At 63.2% G+C, this 17,145-nt stretch overlaps 2 protein-coding genes across 3 annotated transcripts; both read right to left on the bottom strand.

Annotated features, from left to right (window-relative positions):
• Positions 1 to 636: 636 nt before the first annotated feature.
• ENDOU (endonuclease, poly(U) specific) lies at positions 637 to 5,895 on the bottom strand. 2 transcript variants are annotated; one of them, XM_065740507.1, is made up of 8 exons: positions 5,842 to 5,889; positions 3,280 to 3,414; positions 3,005 to 3,176; positions 2,184 to 2,383; positions 1,976 to 2,089; positions 1,519 to 1,625; positions 1,089 to 1,231; positions 637 to 887 (listed from the first exon to the last, which is right to left on the bottom strand). In XM_065740507.1, the coding sequence occupies exons 1-8, from the start codon at positions 5,885 to 5,887 to the stop codon at positions 773 to 775; spliced, it is 1,032 nt and encodes a 343-aa protein (XP_065596579.1). In that variant the 5' UTR covers positions 5,888 to 5,889; the 3' UTR covers positions 637 to 772. The 2 variants fall into 2 exon arrangements, with proteins under 2 accessions (XP_065596579.1, XP_065596578.1); XM_065740506.1 differs by having other exon boundaries at positions 3,005 to 3,414; positions 5,842 to 5,895.
• A 3,556-nt stretch (positions 5,896 to 9,451) lies between these two features.
• Positions 9,452 to 17,086, bottom strand: RAPGEF3 (Rap guanine nucleotide exchange factor 3; the record flags this gene model as incomplete). The annotated part of the gene is made up of 20 exons (XM_065740508.1): positions 9,452 to 9,583; positions 9,882 to 9,953; positions 10,029 to 10,083; positions 10,275 to 10,339; positions 10,428 to 10,515; positions 10,755 to 10,805; positions 11,692 to 11,782; positions 11,860 to 12,041; positions 12,137 to 12,262; positions 12,785 to 12,882; positions 12,961 to 13,107; positions 13,173 to 13,254; positions 13,348 to 13,387; positions 13,566 to 13,642; positions 13,765 to 13,924; positions 14,144 to 14,222; positions 14,639 to 14,727; positions 14,880 to 14,989; positions 16,576 to 16,722; positions 16,849 to 17,086. Coding segments are annotated over 20 exons (2,116 nt in total), but the record flags the coding sequence as incomplete, so codon positions are not given.
• Positions 17,087 to 17,145: the final 59 nt, after the last annotated feature.

The following is a 17,145-nucleotide window of genomic DNA, read 5'->3' on the forward strand; positions in this document are numbered from 1 at the left end:
TCCCCACCCTGGGACCCGTGCTGCTGCAAAGGGAGGAGGGAGTGGGGGGTGTAAATAGGGTGGGGGACACACACATGCACACACACAGAGTCACGCTGCTGGTGGAGGAGAGGGTGCACATGTGGGGCTGAGCGGGGGGGGGGGGGGGTGGAGGGCTCAGGGTCCCCGGGGAGAGTTCAGCTGGGTTTAGGTGCTGGCAGCCCCCAGATCCCTCGTGGTGGTCCCCGGGGGGGGGGGCTGTTTTGGGGACGCAGCCTTGGGGACGCAGCTCGGTGGACCCCCCAAGGGGCACTTCCTCGGGGTGGGACCCACTGGAGCGGGAAGGATCCCATCAGCACCCAGCTGGCTGCAGGGTGCTGGGAGAAGTGGGGAGAGGGACAAATCCTGGGGGGCTAGGGAGGGCGGGGGGGAGAGGGGAGGGGGCTTCTTCAGATGGGTGAGCAGCACAGGGATCCCCAAACCCACCCTGAACCCACAGCAGCGAGGAACTGAACTCGTTTCCTTTTCAGCATCAGTATTTATTTCCACTCGGGATCGCTTCTGTCCACGGCAGATCCCCCACGGCCCACGGCTCTCGTGCTGCCACGCCACGCTGGGTGGGCGCTGCTGTCCCCCTGCTGCCTCCACGTGGGGCCACGCTGCTCCACGCCGCTCCTGCGACCTCCTGCCTCCCAGGGCAGGACCAGCCCTGCCCCACATGGGGTGTGGGGGCTGTGCTGTGGGGCGGAGGGGCTGCGGCCGCCCCGTTTCTCCCAGCTGGGGTGCGGGGGGGTCAGGGTGAGATGACGTAGGCCGTGGCGATGTATTTCTTGCCGTGGCCGTAGGTGGACTTGGTCCAGGTGTAGGTCTGGATGCTGACGCTGTGGCCGCCCAAGCTCAGGTGACATCTGTGGGGACACACAGCTCTGCTCCGTCTCATCATCATCTCTGGGGGTGCTCCCGGTGTCCCCCAGCTCATCCCGATCCCACCCCGAAGCTGAGGGGAGCTGGGACCTGGCTCAGCATCTCCGTGGGGTTCCCCAAATCCAGGATGGGGACGGGGGGGGGGGGCTGAGGTCAGAGGACGGACGGACGGACGCGGTACTTACGCCTTTCCGGGTCGGGCGATGAAGCACAACGTGTAGATGCCAAATTCAAACTCGGGGCTGCAGCCGATGAATGCGGAGCCCACCTCCTTGTAGAAGCCATCCCAGCTGAACTGCAGCCCCAGCACGTCGGGGTAAGTGTCCCACTGGGAGCAGAAGGGGGTTTGGGGGTGAGACCCTCCATAGGGGGGCAGGGAAAGCGAGCAGAGCGTGGCTGCCCCCCAAGAAGAGCACTCCCTGCCCCATTACGCAGTGGGACCTTCCCACCCTGCTCCCATCCCAGGGTCCCTATATGGAGGGAGAGGGGATGCAGCAGGCTGAGCGGCTCTGCCCCACATCCTGGGGGTCTGGGTTTCCCCCTTTGGGGTGCAGCTGATGGAGAGGGGTCAGCACTTCGTGCCCAAGCCCTGCGTTGCCCCACGGGGTCGCTTACCGGCCCATCGAAGTTGTGGCTGAAGTAGTTGACCAGTCCCTGCTTTTCGAGGAGGTAGAAGCGGATCCAGTTGTGAAACCCACTCACTTTCCCTTTTTTAATCTCCCCTAAACACAAAAGAGAATCGAGGTGAGCTGAGCACCTCCACCCCAAAGCCCCCCCTAAATCCGGAGTGCACTCAGATTAGCCCGACCCCCCCCCCCCCCAGCATCCCATCCCTGCTCCCCATCCCAACCCAAATCCCCCCTCCACGACCCCAGCGATCCTCCCCACACCCCACATCCCCCTGGGATGCTCTCCACCACCCTAAAGCCCCCCTAAATCCGGAGTGCACTCAGATTAGCCCGACCCCCCCCCCCCCAGCATCCCATCCCTGCTCCCCATCCCAACCCAAATCCCCCCTCCACGACCCCAGCGATCCTCCCCACACCCCACATCCCCCCGGGATGCTCTCCACCTGAGAAGACGTGCTCGAAGCCGCTGGAATCCCGCTCCCCATCGCCTCTCGAGTAGAGCCCGAACCACATCTCCTTCAGATCCCATAGGAATTCCCGCTCGGAGCCGTAACGATCTGCACTCAGAGGGCAAGAACCGCAAAGGTTGTGGGGTGGGGGGGGATGGGTCTACCACGCCGTGCACCGACCCCAGCCTCGATCCACGCTCACTTTTGCTACGGAGGAAAGCAAAGAGCTTCCTCATGAGCTCCGTCTTCATCACCTCCTGGAGGAAGACGTCCTGCTCCCGCAGCTCCTCGGCCGTCTCCTCCTCCTCGCGTCCCGTGGCGCGCTGGTAGTTGTCCAGCAGACGGATGAAGCTGGAGTAGGTGGGTTTGGAGAAGAGCTTCTCGTTGACGTAAGCGTAGAGCCTGGGAGAGGGTGGGATTTCAGCCGGGGAGAAGCTTGGGAGACCCTACAGAGGGGTCCGGGTGGGCTGCGTTGAGGCCGATGGGATGAGGTCCAACGGGTGCGGGGCGCCGTGCTTGGGTCACCCCAATGTCTTCGTCGGGTGTGTGCAGGGAGGGGAACGGAGCTGTGAGGGGTCTGGAGCTCACGTGCGATGGGGCAACGGGGATTGTTCGGTCTGGGGGGGGCTCAGGGGAGACCCTATTGCACTCAGTTCCCTGAAAGGAGGTGGTGGTGAGGTGAGGGTGAGTGCTGGAGGGCTTAGGTTGCCCCGGGGGGGGGGGGTGGGTTCAGGTTGGATATTAGGAACAATTTACTCTCCAGAAGAAGAATTTCTCCTCCGCGGGCTGCCCGGGGGTGGCAGTGGGGTCACCGTGGTCAGTGCTCATGGGGAGACGGGATGGGGTTGGACCCAGAGCTCCTGGAGCTCTTTTCCAACCAGAACAACCCCGCGACTCTACGGCTCCGTGAGTAGAAATCCCATCTTCCAACCAGCCCGGCTCCGGCCGTGGTGCCCTCTTTAGGATCCTTAAGGCTGGAAAAGCCCTTGAAGGTCCCCTGTCCCGATGTGGAAGTGCACTCACGGCTTGGGGGAGCGATCCTCCTGGAGCCCCGTTTCGTCGGGGTCGGCCCGGTGCTGTGGGTTGATGGTGATGTCATTGGGCTGAGCCTTGTTGTGATCCGCCCCATAGAGCTGCTCGGAGACGCGGAGCAGCTCCTCATCACCGATGGCATCGTGGCTCCTGGAGAAGAGCTCTGTGGGGAGAGATGGGGTCCGTGGGGGGCACGTGGATGCACGCAGCCCCGTGCACCCCACTGCTGGGTGCTGGCAGCCCCGTCCGCTCCCGGCTGCGCTCACCCTCCCCGCAGTGCTCCAGGTAATCCCTGCAGCAGCTGCTGCGGTTCTGGCAGTGGGGGTCACAGTGGCACTCGTCCCCGTGGTTGTAGGGTTCATCACAGCGTCCTCTGCAGGAACTGGGGTCCGTGTATAGGGCTTTGGGGGGGGGGGGGGGGGAAAAGAGAAACAACAGCGTGGGTCTGTGGGATGAGCTGGCAGCACCGCCCTGAATCCGGGAGAAGCTCTTCCTTATGGGGACAGACGTGCTGGGGGTCGTCCAGGAGGGACAAGGGGGACTGCAGCTGCTGTGGGGCCACGGCCCCGATGCCCACAGCAGAGCCCGTGTGCTCCAGCACCAACGGAGCTACTCGGGATCCTTCGGGATTTTAAGGCCGTCCGCGTGTTTGGGATATTACACCCGGCTCCAGGAAGCACCGTCCTGCCTCCCCCCACTAATTCCTGCCCTGATTCACCCCACTAATGCCCACGTCCACGGAGAGGAGCATTGCATTCCAGACGCCCTAATTGGCAATTTGCACTGAAATCTGGGGACTCTCTCCCGAGCTATTCACACCGCCTCACCACCGATGGACTACGTGCCATCTGAGCCCCGAGCTGTGCTAGAAACAGTGCCAACTCCGCACCCCAAAAGGGTGAGGGGCACTCCGAAGGCGCTGTATGGCACCGAGGTGGGACCGCGTTGTTTGTGTTCGGAGGCAGCAAACCCCAACCCGCTGTCTGGGGGTCACGCTGAGCGATTCCTCTCTCCGACCGCGTTGCTCGCTCTGTTGCCCCACATCTCTGCTCCTTGGAGCTGCCGCAGCACGGACCCACAAGTGGGGGTGGGAGGGGAGAACCCCTTTTTCCCCATCAGCCCCACTTGGGCACTGGGGACTGCTTTGCGACGTGCTCCCGCCCCGGGTTGGTCGCCCCTCTGTGCCACCTTTGCCCGTGCTGATGCAGAGGGAGTGGGGAAAAGCTTCCAAGGGAAGCAGCATCCGATGGTTTGAGGTGAGAGTTGCTCCATCCACCCCCAGGTCACCCAACCCCCACGGGGCCGGACAGCAGCCACCCCCATCCTGTCTCCACCCCTCTCGCTCCCCGAAGCGCCGGTGGGGATCAGTCACCCCGAGTGACACATCCAGGCTCGTTTTCCAGCTGCGGCCCCGGGGGGGATTGCACAAGGCACGAGTTGCCCACGCATCGTTCAGCTCTGAGACGTTCCCCGAGCGTGTTATGGCAAAACCCAGCGCTGGGATGCACTGCAGCTCAGTGGGGCCGGGAGCAGGGCAGAGTCCTCAGAGCTACTCGGGATCCTTTGGGATCTCAGCGTCGGCCGCGTCCTTCCGAGGCTCAGCTGGAAGAAGAGCACCCCACACTTCTCCCTGCATTGGGGCGACGGGATCCGGGGGGGATGCTTGCTCTCCTTGAACCCAAATACAACCAGGCATCTCTAGGGCAGCCTGGAAAATACTCGTGGTTACGTTAGAGCTGCTTGAATCCTGGGGAGAGAAGAGCCCACGGGAGAGATGGAGGCACTGGAGGAGGTCAGGAGGAGAGGGATGAGCCCAGCAGAGCTCAGCAGAGCGGCTGTGCGGTGCTGTGCCCGTGGGGTGCTGTGCCCGTGGGGTGCTGTGCCCGTGGGATGCTGTGGCTATGGGGTGCTGTGCCCTAACGCTGCTGGGGATCTACGTGGAGTGATCCGGGCTCATCCTCCTGCCCTCGGCCCTGACCCATCTCTGCCCCACACCGGACCCAAGCATTCCACCGTCCCCCAGCAGATTCGTCCCCCCTGTGGTTGCCAAAGGAGGCAAGCGGAGGCCAGCTGCAGTTTTGGCAGCCAAATCCTAATAACAACCCCAAAACTGTGAGTCCAAGGAGTCTGCATCGATCCTGTCTGGCCAGTCCCGGTCGGTTCCTGATCTCTGGGAAGACAGAGATCTGGGGCTGAGCCCTTCAAGGATGACCCTCCGTGCCCCACAACCACCTCTGGGTGACAAAGGGGTGACCGAACCCGCTGCCACCAGACCTGTCCTGCAGGTGCTGCCCCGTTGAGCCGGGACGAAGCCGCCAGCAGCCGTGGTGATGCACAGGAAGGTTATGAGGGTTTTCACACCGCTTTGCTCACTGCCCGAGGTGTGAGCTGGCTTGGGGTGACGCCAGGTGAGAGCTCCTGGGGTGCTGGGAGCCCCAGTTCATCCCAGTGTGCTGGAGTGGCTGCGTGGCCGAGCTGGGAGCTCTGGGAGCTTCGGCTCGTGCTCGCCGTGGGCAAAACCCCCACGTTCGTGTGGTTTGTGGGTGAAGAGATGGGGAAATCGCCCTCGGTGAGGGAGGACGGAGGAGCAGGAGGAAGGTGGGTCCGCAGGAGGAGACCACAGCGGCGTTCCCAAACCCAGAGGGGAGAAGGACAACCCCCACACCGACACCAGCAGAGCCCCCACGTTCGCCCCCCAGCACGGAAACATCCCCCGCTCTTTCCTCTGGGAAGGATCTGACCCCCCCCCCCCTCCAAGCCAATCCCCAAATCCCCCCCTTCTTTCAGCCCAGTGCAGCCCCCTCCCCGCGCAGCGCTCTGGTACTCACAGCTCGCGGCCATTCCCACCCCGAGGAAGAGGATGAAGGCCTTCATCATCACGGCGCTCCGCAGCATCCCAGCTCTGCGGTGGTAATGTGGGTGCACCCTGCTATTTGTGGGTCCCCCGAGCCGAGGGAGGAGCCTGGTGCCACCGAGGACCTCACTGCACCCCAACTTCACCAGAGCTCGTTACGTACGCGTCCTAATTACGGCCTGCCCGGACTGGGAGGAGGGCCGGTAATTCATCTCCTGCTATTGCTCCACTCCTCTGTCTGCAATTCCCCACGGCAACGGACGGTTGTGGAGCAAAGGGAAAGCGTCTCGGGGGATATTTAGGGGGGGGGGGGGGGTCCTCACCTCCATGGGGCAGCAGTGCCCCTGGGGGCTGCATCCCCCTGCCCATGCTTTTCCCAGGGTGCCCTCCCCCCCCTCCACGTGCAGCCCACAGCCCGGGGAGTTTTCCTTCCTCCCTCCCCTCACCGTCACCACCAGCAGGACCCGAGACCCCCCCCCCTCTCCCCTCCCCCACTCCGGATGGGGTTGCTCAGAGCAGCGCCCGGCAGATGCGATCGGTGAGCAACGCATCCTTCCTCCACGCCTCACGGCATCCCTCACCCCCCCCCCCCCCTTCCCCACCCCCCCCAACACCCCAAACCTGCGTCACCTGGCACAGGTGAGCAATTCTGCGCCTTAAAGGAAAAGGTTCTTAACCTCCTCACCCCTCTGTCATTTCCCTGCCCCCTCTGACACTCCCCTGCTGACAGCAGTTTTATTTTCTGGGACGATCCCGTGTCGTCACGCGCTGAGTGTGCGTGGCCGCTCACGCCCCGCACGTGAGTGGGGTGAGATTTGGGATTTTCTCGTGGCTCTGATTGCTTTGGGATCGGTTTTGTGTCCGGGCACCCGAGGCTCTGATGAACTCTTGATGGGGAGAAAAATGCCCAACGAACGGTGAAGGTGGAGGGAAGAGGGGAAAAAGAAAGAGATTCCCGGCTGCGAAGATGTGGTGTCGGGTGTGGGGTGCAGCCCTGGGGTTAATGGGGGGTCCTGGGGTGTCCTAGGAGGGGATGGAGTCCTTGGATGTCTTCAGAGGGGGTCCTAAAGGGGAAGGAAGGGATTAATGGGGTTCCTGGGTGTCCTGGGGGGTCCTATGGTGTCCTGGGAGGGGATGGAGTCTTTGAGGGTGCTAAGAGGGGGTCCTAAAGGGAAAAGAAGGGGCTAATGGGGTCCTAAGGGGGGTCGTGGGGGGTTCTGGAGGGAAATGGGGCAGGATGGAGTCCTTGGGGGTCCTAAGAGGGGGTCCTAAAGGGGAAGGAAGGGATTAATGGGGTCCCTGGGTGTCCTGGGGGGTCCTATGTGGTCCTGGGAGGGGATGGAGCCCTTGGGGGTCCTAAGAGGGGGTCCTAAAGGGGAAGGAAGGGATTAATGGGGTCCCTGGGTGTCCTGGGGGGTCCTATGCGGTCCTGGGAGGGGATGGAGCCCTTGGGGGTCCTAAGAGGGGGTCCTAAAGGGAAAGGAAGGGATTAATGGGAACCTATGGGGGGTTCTTTGGGGTCCTATGGGGTCCTGGGGGGAAATGGGGCAGTATGGAGTCCTTGGGGCTCCTAAGAGGGGGTCCTAAAGGGGAAGGAAGGGGTTAATGGGAACCTATGGGGGGTTCTTTGGGGTTCTATGGGGTCCTGGGGGGAAATGGGGCAGTATGGAGTCCTTGGGGCTCCTAAGAGGGGGTCCTAAAGGGAAAGGAAGGGGTTAATGGGAACCTATGGGGGGTTCTTTGGGGTTCTATGGGGTCCTGGGGGGAAATGGGGCAGTATGGAGTCCTTGGGGCTCCTAAGAGGGGGTCCTAAAGGGGAAGGAAGGGGTTAATTGAGTCCTTGGGGTCCTGGGGGGTCCTATGCGGTCCTGGGAGGGGATGGAGCCCTTGGGGGTCCTAAGAGGGGGTCCTAAAGAGGAAGGAAGGGGTTAATGGGAACCTATGGGGGGTTCTTTGGGGTCCTATGGGGTCCTGGGGGGAAATGGGGCAGTATGGAGTCCTTGGGGGTCCTAAGAGGGGGTCCTAAAGGGGAAGGAAGGGATTAATGGGGTCCCTGGGTGTCCTGGGGGGTCCTATGGTGTCCTGGGAGGGGATGGAGCCCTTGGGGGTCCTAAGAGGGGGTCCTAAAGGGAAAAGAAGGGGCTAATGGGGTCCTAAGGGGGGTCGTGGGGGGTTCTGGAGGGAAATGGGGCAGGATGGAGTCCTTGGGGGTCCTAAGAGGGGGTCCTAAAGGGGAAGGAAGGGGTTAATGGAGTCCTTGGGGGTCCTGGGGGGTCCTATGCGGTCCTGGGAGGGGATGGAGCCCTTGGGGGTCCTAAGAGGGGGTCCTAAAGGGAAAGGAAGGGGTTAATGGGGTCCTATGGGGTTCGGGGGGGTCCTATGGTGTCCTGGGAGGGAATGGAGCCCTTGGGGGTCCTAAGAAGGGGTCCTAAAGAGGAAGGAAGGGGTTAATAGGGACCTATGTGGGGTTCTTTGGGATCCTATGGGGTCCTGGGGGGAAATGGGGCAGTATGGAGCCCTTGGGGCTCCTAAGAGGGGGTCCTAAAGGGAAAGGAAGGGGTCAATGGGGTCCTATGGGGTTCGGGGGGGAAATATGGTGGGGGAGGGAGTTCTTAGGGGTCTGTAGGGGGGGTCTTGGGCTGCTGGGATGGGCTGTGGGTCCGGCAGCTCCACGGGAGGAAGAGGAGGAGATGTTGCGGTGCTCCATGCGGGGTCTCGTCGGACTGTGCCCCATGGTAGGGCTGAGGAAGATGCCCAGCACCCCACCGCTCGCTCAGGAGGGCACAGAGCTGCTGCCCAGATCTGCGTGGGTCACAAATGGTTCGCAAGGGGGAAACGTCCCACTCAGCAGGTTAAAAAAGATGGGAGCCAGACCCCCTGCCCACCCCACCGGTGGGGCAGGGGATCCTAAGGGCCCTGGCACGGACACAGAGGGGTCCCAGCACCCCATGTCCCACCCTGGAGCTGGCTGTGAGGTTTCAGCTGTGATGGAGAGTCTTATTGTAAGCAACCCGCACCCACAAACTGCGAGGAGGAACGCCCCCTCGTACCCCAGCCTCGTTGGAGCCGGTACCCTACAAACGTGGGGAGATTTTAGGGGCAAGGATCGGCCCTGATGCCCGCAGCTCCACTCTCCAGCCCCACACGTGGGGGTTTGGGAACAGCATCTTCCTCCCACCACCGCAGACGCTGTCCCATCTCCGCGCTGCTGTTCTCACCCCTTCCCCCGTGGGGAAACTGAGGCACGCTGAGCCAGAGGAGGACACAACACATCCCAAAGGGACAGAGGGATGGACACCCCCCCCAACCCAGAACCCCCAGAGTTGGTTCTGGGAGCATCCAGAGCACCCCAAGAGGTGCAAGGAGCGAACGCAGGCTCCGGCGTGGAGAAGTCCAGTGAGCGCAGCCTGGCATACAAAAATACCTCTATTGCTCTCTGCGGGGGGGGGGGGGGGGGGGGGGGCTGAGGACCCCGCTGTCCACGGCCTCAGCTGCCCACAGCCCCCGTGGGCTCCCGACCTCGCAGCCCCGACCTCCGGATCCCACAGCAGAGCCGTGGGGCTGAACACACGCGCGGTGCCATTTCCCTCCTGCCCATCAGGGCTCCAGCTCTCGGGAGAGCCGCAGCAGCTCCTTCTGGCTGTCGATGGCTTTCAGGTGCTGCAGGTACGCCCAGGTGGAGACGGGGCTCCGCACGCTCAGCGACTGCTCCGAGCCTGGGGAGGGCAGCCGGGGTGGTGAGACCCCCCCCCCTCCTCCTCCTCCTCCTCCTCCTCACTGCTCACGTCCCCATCACCCCTGCAGCCTGAGCTCCTGCTCCATCCCCACGACTCGCATTATGGAAACCCCTCCACCCCCATCTTGGATCTAAAGGAGCAGGAGCAAACGGGAACAGACGTGATGGGGCAAAGGCCAAGGCACCAACAGCACCAGCTCAGCGCTCACCTCCCCCCACCACCAAAGAACAACAGTGGACCCCACGAAGATCTCGGGGTCTCCCAGCCCCACACCTACATGTGCTGATCCTGACCGCCCTGGCATCCTCCGGTCGGTGCGGGGAGCGATTCCTCAGCGGGGACAGCGGAGCTGAGGGCAGACAGAAAGCAGGAGCTCAGCGACGACCCCTCCCTGCCCCATAAGCCACCCCCCTGCCCCACTCACCGTGTGCCTGGCCCCGGCAGCGCTGCAGGACTCGCACTGTCTTCGCCATCATGTGCTGCAGGCAATGCACAGAGGTGACTTTTTTTGCTCCCGTCCAAACACCATCCCCTGCAGCTTCAAGCAGAATCTGCCCCCCCCCCCACCCCCCCCCTCCCCACCCCCGGGATGATGCTCTGTGGGCCAAGCTGTGCCCCCCAAGGGTGGTCCGACGGGAGGAGACCCCCCCCCCCCCAACTCCCCACTCACCATCTTCTCAAAGTTGATGAGGCTCTCGGCCAGCGTGCGGTTCCCCTCGTGGATGAAGGTCATGTCTGCAACAGCAGAGGATGGGGGGGGGGTCGGGGTGAGCTCTGGGTCTCATTTCCCTGTCCCCTTCGTGCCCAAAGCCATGGTACGAACCTTTAAGGAGGAGGGGGACGAAGGGGATGATGGGGGGGCTCAGCTTGGCCACGGCCAGACGATAGACCCGATGGTTCCAGGATGGGTCCTGGGGACGGGCAGAGCGATGGGGGCTGATGGGGCAGCAGAGATGTGGGGAGGGGGTGCCCTGGACCGGCACATCCCAAATGTGGGAGCACAGATTGTACCATCTCAGTGCCATCCCTGTGACCTTGTGTATTTGAGAGGGGGGCAGCCAGAGATAGGGGGCTGGCGCAGACCCCCCAGCTCTGCTCCCTGACCCCTAAACCCTGCCCCTCCAGCTCCATGGGAAGCAGCCACGCTCACCAGCATCCGCTCCAGCGCCGCGTGCAGCTTCCGGATCTTGTGGGGCAGCCTCTGCACAGAGAGGGGGTCAGGACGGCCCCATGCACCACAGTGCCCAAACCCCATTCAATTTCCACCCACCTCCAAGCCCCCCATCCCAATAATCCTCTTTGGGCTCTGAAACGTTGCTTTCTCTGCGTGCTTGGCAGCCGTGGTCCTTCCAACACAACCACCCTACAGTTCTACGGACTTTAAGGACCCTTCCATCCCAACCATCCCACAGTTCCGTGATCTTTAAGGACCCTTCCAACCCAACCATCCCACAGTTACATGATCTTTGAGGACCCTTCCAACCCAACCATCCCACAGTTCTATGATCTTCCATGACCCTTCCAACCCAACCATCCCACGGTTCCGTGATCTTTAAGGACCCTTCCAACCCAACCATCCCACGGTTCCATGATCTTTGAGGACCCTTCCAATCCAACCATCCCACGGTTCCATGATCTTTAAGGACCCTTCCAACCCAACCATCCCACGGTTACATGATCTTTAAGGACCCTTCCAACCCAACCATCCCACGGTTACATGATCTTTGAGGACCTTTCCAACCCAACCATCCCACGGTTACATGATCTTTGAGGACCCTTCCAACCCAACCATCCCACGGTTCCATGATCTTCCAGGACCCTTCCAACCCAACCATCCCACGGTTCCATGATCTTCCAGGACCCCTCCATCCCAACCATCCCACAGTTCCATGATCTTCCAGGACCCCTCCATCCCAACCATCCCACGGTTCCATGATCTTCCAGGACCCCTCCAACCCAACCACCCCACGGTTCCGTGATCCTTAAGGACCCTTCCAACAGCTCATCTTGGAACCCAGCAGCCTGGCCACCCCTGTCCTCTGGCTTGAGGACCCACATCCGCCACCGCAGAGCCCAGGGGACGTTACCTCCCAGGTCTTTGCGAGGCGGCTCACGGCTGTGTTGCTCACACCAAACATCACCGCGAAGAACGAATTGAGATTCTTCTGCTCCTTGAGGCTGCGGGCACGGGACGGAGTGAGCCGGGATGCCACCAACGTGTCCCAGCGGGGGAGGGGGCGGGGGGGGGCACTCACTGTGCAGCCAGCTTGATGAACTTGCGCAGCAGTTGGGCTCTCCTGGCCAGCTCGGGGCAGAGGCACAGCTCGGTGGCCACCCAGTACTGCAGCTCGTTGAACCGTCGCATCATCCGCTCCAGGTTGGCCGTCGTCACCTCGTGGTACTTCTGTGGCCCCACGATGTAGTGGATCATCTCCACCTGGAGGGGTAGAGGATGGGTGGGGACCCTCAGAATCACCCTGGAGGGTTTACACCCCCCCCACCCTCCCCCCCACCCCAAGGTGCTGCCCTTGCCTGGTGGATGCTCTTGAAGAGGTTCCAGTCGTAGTCGGTGAGGTGGCTGGCCAGGTCCTTGGAGCTGATGAGATCCAACGTGTCCGAGGAGCCGACGTGGGGGCCCAGCTGCTCGGGGTGGGGGGTCTGCACACAGATAAGGGGGATGGGACACCTCAACCCAGCACACAGATGATGGGGGAGGGACACCCCAACCCAGAACCTGTGGCTGGGCTCACCAAGGCCCTCCATCACCTCCTCTTGGTTCATGGGTCTCCCTCTATTGTTCATTGAAACCCCCTTCATCCTCTCCATCGTGTTTCATGCCTCCCCCCCCTCCATACTTCCCAGCTCACTGAAATCCCCTTCACCCTCTCCATCGAGGCTCTCTGATCCCCCCCCCTCACCCACCAAACCCTCTCCATCCTCTCCATTCTGGCTCACGGCTCTCCCTCTATTCCCTCCAGCTCAGCTCTCCGAATTCCCACCCATCACCTCTATCTCAACCCACAGATGCCCCCCACCCCCTCCAAGACCCCCCCACCCCAGAGCTCAAGGACCAGGATCAGCACCAGCTGTGCTCCATGGGGCAAAGCGAAACCCAGCCCACCTCTAGAACCGCAACATGAGGATGCCCCCCACCATCCCACGCCGACCCCCCCGGCTCACCAAACCGCCCAGCTCCTCCACGCTGACAGCAAAGAGCCGCTCGTTGAGCCCCAGCGAGGTGAACACCCCCACGGCATCCAACTGCAGCCCCACTTTATCTGCAGGAGATGAGAGGATGCGTGCTGGGGCTGCTGAGGAGCTCGGGGACCCCGGGGTGCCCTGGGACCACCGCTCACCTCCGGATGAGTTCACCTTCACCAGGAGGTGCTCCCCATCCCAGCCGAGCTGCGGGGAGAGGGACTGCAGCACATCCCTCACTGACGCGTTGACGGGCAGCACCGTCACCAGGCACGAGTGGTCGGCTCTGTAGATCTCGTAGGGCACTGTCGGGGCGGAGGTGTCAGCCACACCCAGGAGGGAAAGGAGGGAGAGCCCACCGTCCCCGCACCTTTATCCTGAGCTCTTAAGGCACAGCTGCTGCTCAACGCCGCCTCCTCCTGGCTGGAGAGCCAGCTCACGGAGCTCCGAGACTGCAGCGAGAGGGGAGAGAGCGAGGAGCATGGCATCCCCCTGGTACCCCACTTCTGATCTCCCTGTTCCTGACCCCATCGGGCCGCCCCTACCTTGGGCTGGGGTGAGATGCTGCCGTCCCCATTCTCCATCCTACACCGAGTGGAGGAAAAGCGATGTGAGAGGGCAGCAGCGCTTGGGATGCCTCCCCCAGGGGCACGAGGGTGATTTTGGGCCGGAGGGCGTCCACATCCACCCCGGGGGCAGAAAAACCCAAAACGTGGAGGTGGCATCGGGTGATTTAGGGCCGGATGAATCCCATGGGACTCACGCTCGGGGCCGCCGCCGCTCCTGCTCCTGCACCATGGCCCCCAGCCGGGGGTCCTGGCTCACCAGATCTGCGAGGCTCTACGGGAGGATGGGGAGGAATGGGGTGGTGATGTAGTGGGGGGGGGGGGGGGGGACACAGCGCTCAGCGTGACACAGCGGTGCCGTGGGGACCCCACGGGGCCGCGCCGTGCTCCCGGTACCTGCAGCAGTGCCGTGGTGCTGCGGTCGCCCTGCAGCAGCCGCCCGTAGAGCAGCACCCATTGGCTCACCAGGCGAAGGATCTTGCGGCGTTTGTGCAGGGAGTAGGAGGCTTTCTCCTGCCCGGAGCCCTCCAGCGGCTCCGCGCGGAAACTGGGACCAGTTAAGGGCACCAGTACGGAGGATGTGGGCCAAGGAAGAGAGGGGAAACCCCTCGCCCCACGAGGACGGGGGCTTTGCTTGGACGTTTGGGGGTCCCACCTCCATCCCGGTGTCCCACTTGTGGGGGGGTGGGGGGGGGGGGCAGGGACCAAGCAGGTCCCTGCAGAGGGGGGAGGGGGCTGCGTGCTATGGGCCCCCCCATCAGCAGCAGAAGGATATTGGTGCAGCAGAGCCCTGCAGAGCTGCGAGGTCGGCATGAACACGGTGTAGGTCAGCAGGAAATCCCCCAGGAGTGTGTCTGGAAGAGAGCAGACACATCCCCGTCGTGCTGCACCCTCACGGGGCCGGGGATGCTCTTGTGGGGTCCTCGCGGGGTCCCCCCCCCCCCCCCTCTCCCGGTTCCCACTGGGTCATATTCTGCTTCTAAATGCCGAGGAAAGGGCTGAGAAGATCGCACGTTAGGAAAAGGCTTTTCGGATCGGCGAGCATTTAAAGCTGGACGCGGGGAGGAGGTTGGACCCCGGCTCTGCAGCTCCGATTTTTTGCCCTCTGGGGACATCTCCTGGCTCCTGGCTCTCCCTGTCCTGCAGCCACGCATGGGGGGGGGGGGGAGTGGGGGGACGACGTGGGAGAGGAGACGCTCTGCAGTTCTCCCAGCCCGAAGGAGGGATTTGATGGGGACAAACGCGGCTTTTTGGGGTAGCCCCCACTTACCCACGGGGTCGTAGAGCGTGGCATCGATCCTCATGAACTCCAGCAGGTGCTCCAGGATCTTCTCAGGCGTGCCGGCCATCACCAGGTACCTGAGTTGCGTCAAAGACCCCAGCACTCAGAATGGATTTGGCATCCCCCATTGCCACGGATTCTCCCAAAATCCCTCCGAGAGAAGGCTCGGGGGGAGGGCAGCGGTGTGCGGGCAGCAATGGGGACGGGGACAGGCAGCTGTCACTGTCACCTGCTGCTCCGTGCTGCAGCTGGCTGGCTGCTGCCTCCCTGCAGGTTCTTCTGCAGCACCAGCACCACCTTCCCGTGCTCCTTCAGTCTCATGGTGTTGGCTTCCACGTCCTGAGTGGGGGATAGCAGCTCTCAGCCTGGCTTGGTGGCCACGACCCACCCTCCCCAACGTCATCCCGGAGCAAAGCCAGCTGCCAGCGAGCAGCGTGGGCTGCAGAGTGCAGTGCTCACAGCTTCTTGCACCCCAGCACCCGGCTGGCACTGCATGGCACCTCGCTGCACCCCAGCACCCTGCTGGCACTGCATGGCACCTCGCTGCACCCCAGCACCCTGCTGGCACTGCATGGCACCTCGCTGCACCCCAGCACCCTGCTGGCACTGCTCTGTGTCTCGCTGCACCCCAGCACCCTGCTGGCACTGCTCTGTGCCTCATTGCACCCCAGCACCCGGCTGGCACTGCATGGCACCTCGCTGCACCCCAGCACCCTGCTGGCACTGCTCTGTGTCTCGCTGCACCCCAGCACCCTGCTGGCACTGCTCTGTGTCTTGCTGCACCCCAGCACCCTGCTGGCACTGCATGGCACCTCGCTGCACCCCAGCACCCTGCTGGCACTGCATGGCACCTCGCTGCACCCCAGCACCCTGCTGGCACTGCATGGCACCTCGCTGCACCCCAGCACCCTGCTGGCACTGCATGGCACCTCGCTGCACCCCAGCACCCTGCTGGCACTGCATGGCACCTCGCTGCACCCCAGCACCCGGCTGGCACTGCATGGCACCTCGCTGCACCCCAGCACCCGGCTGGCACTGCATGGCACCTCGCTGCACCCCAGCACCCGGCTGGCACTGCTCTGTGTCTCGCTGCACCCCAGCACCCTGCTGGCACTGCTCTGTGTCTCATTGCACCCCAGCACCCTGCTGGCACCGCTCTGTGTCTCGCTGCACCCCAGCACCCTGCTGGCACTGCTCTGTGTCTCATTGCACCCCAGCACCCTGCTGGCACCGCTCTGTGTCTCGCTGCACCCCAGCACCCTGCTGGCACTGCTCTGTGTCTCATTGCACCCCAGCACCCTGCTGGCACTGCTCTGTGTCTCACTGCACCCCAGCACCCTGCTGGCACTGCTCTGTGTCTCGCTGCACCCCAGCACCCTGCTGGCACTGCTCTGTGTCTCACTGCACCCCAGCACCCTGCTGGCACTGCTCTGTGTCTCATTGCACCCCAGCACCCTGCTGGCACTGCATGGCACCTCGCTGCACCCCAGCACCCTGCTGGCACTGCATGGCACCTCATTGCACCCCAGCACCCTGCTGGCACTGCATGGCACCTCGCTGCACCCCAGCACCCTGCTGGCACTGCTCTGTGTCTCACTGCACCCCAGCACCCTGCTGGCACTGCATGGCACCTCATTGCACCCCAGCACCCTGCTGGCACTGCTCTGTGTCTCGCTGCACCCCAGCACCCTGCTGGCACTGCTCTGTGCCTCATTGCACCCCAGCACCCTGCTGGCACTGCTCTGTGTCTCGCTGCACCCCAGCACCCTGCTGGCACTGCATCAGTGCTCACAGCCAATGAGCAGCATCTCCCTGCACCCCCCCCCCCTCTGCACATCCCAGAGCAAACCCCACATCCCCCAGCCCCAGCAGGGTGCTGGGTGGGGTGCTGCCCAGCACAGGGGTCCCCCAGGAGCATCGCCCACCTTCAGGATGCGGTTGAAGTCCTGCTTGTCCACCCGTAGGAAGTGGCAGTTGTCCTCCCTCAGGATGATGCTGGCTGCTCGGGGAGCATCGTTCACCAGTGCCAGCTGCCCAAAGTCGTCCCCTTCGTGCAACGTGGCCACTAAGCCCTGCAAAGGGACAGGGCTAACCCAAAACCCCAACCCAACCCGCTCCAGGTTGGAGAAACGGGGTGCAGCTTGGTGCCGAGGGGGCAGCGGGGATGGGGGGGGGGGGGGGAGTGGGGACGCCCCCACCTTGCCATGGGTGACCACGTTCACCGAACCCTTCCAGACGATGTACCACGAGGTGCCTTTATCCCCTTGGCTGAACACTGTGGGGGAAACGTTGGCTTGAGTGGGAGCCCAAACATCCTTCCTCAACACCCATCCCAAAATCCCGCAGCCGGATGGGTGAGACCCCAAAATACCCTCACCCGCCCCATCCCTCCCATCCCCCTCAGCTCCATAGGGCCAGCGGGGGCATCCGTAGGGACTGCAATGCCCACCCAACGTGAGGACCCTGTCCTAGGGGCCATCCCATCCCCCACGCAC

The sequence above is a fragment of the Cyrtonyx montezumae genome, unplaced genomic scaffold, assembly GCF_038088225.1.
Source record: "Cyrtonyx montezumae isolate F1298 unplaced genomic scaffold, pur_monq_1.0 scaffold_260, whole genome shotgun sequence".
NCBI classification, from domain to species: domain Eukaryota; kingdom Metazoa; phylum Chordata; class Aves; order Galliformes; family Odontophoridae; genus Cyrtonyx; species Cyrtonyx montezumae.

Bases quoted from the DNA above. Each gene is read 5' to 3' on its own strand.
- ENDOU (XM_065740506.1), bottom strand. From the start codon at position 3,375: ATGAACCCTACAACCACGGGGACGAGTGCCACTGTGACCCCCACTGCC. The intron at 1,232-1,518 runs GTAAGCGACCCC...TTCTGCTCCCAG, and splicing joins GCCACAACTTCGATGGGCCG to TGGGACACTTACCCCGACGT. The intron at 888-1,088 runs GTAAGTACCGCG...GTGTCCCCACAG, and splicing joins ATCGCCCGACCCGGAAAGGC to ATGTCACCTGAGCTTGGGCG.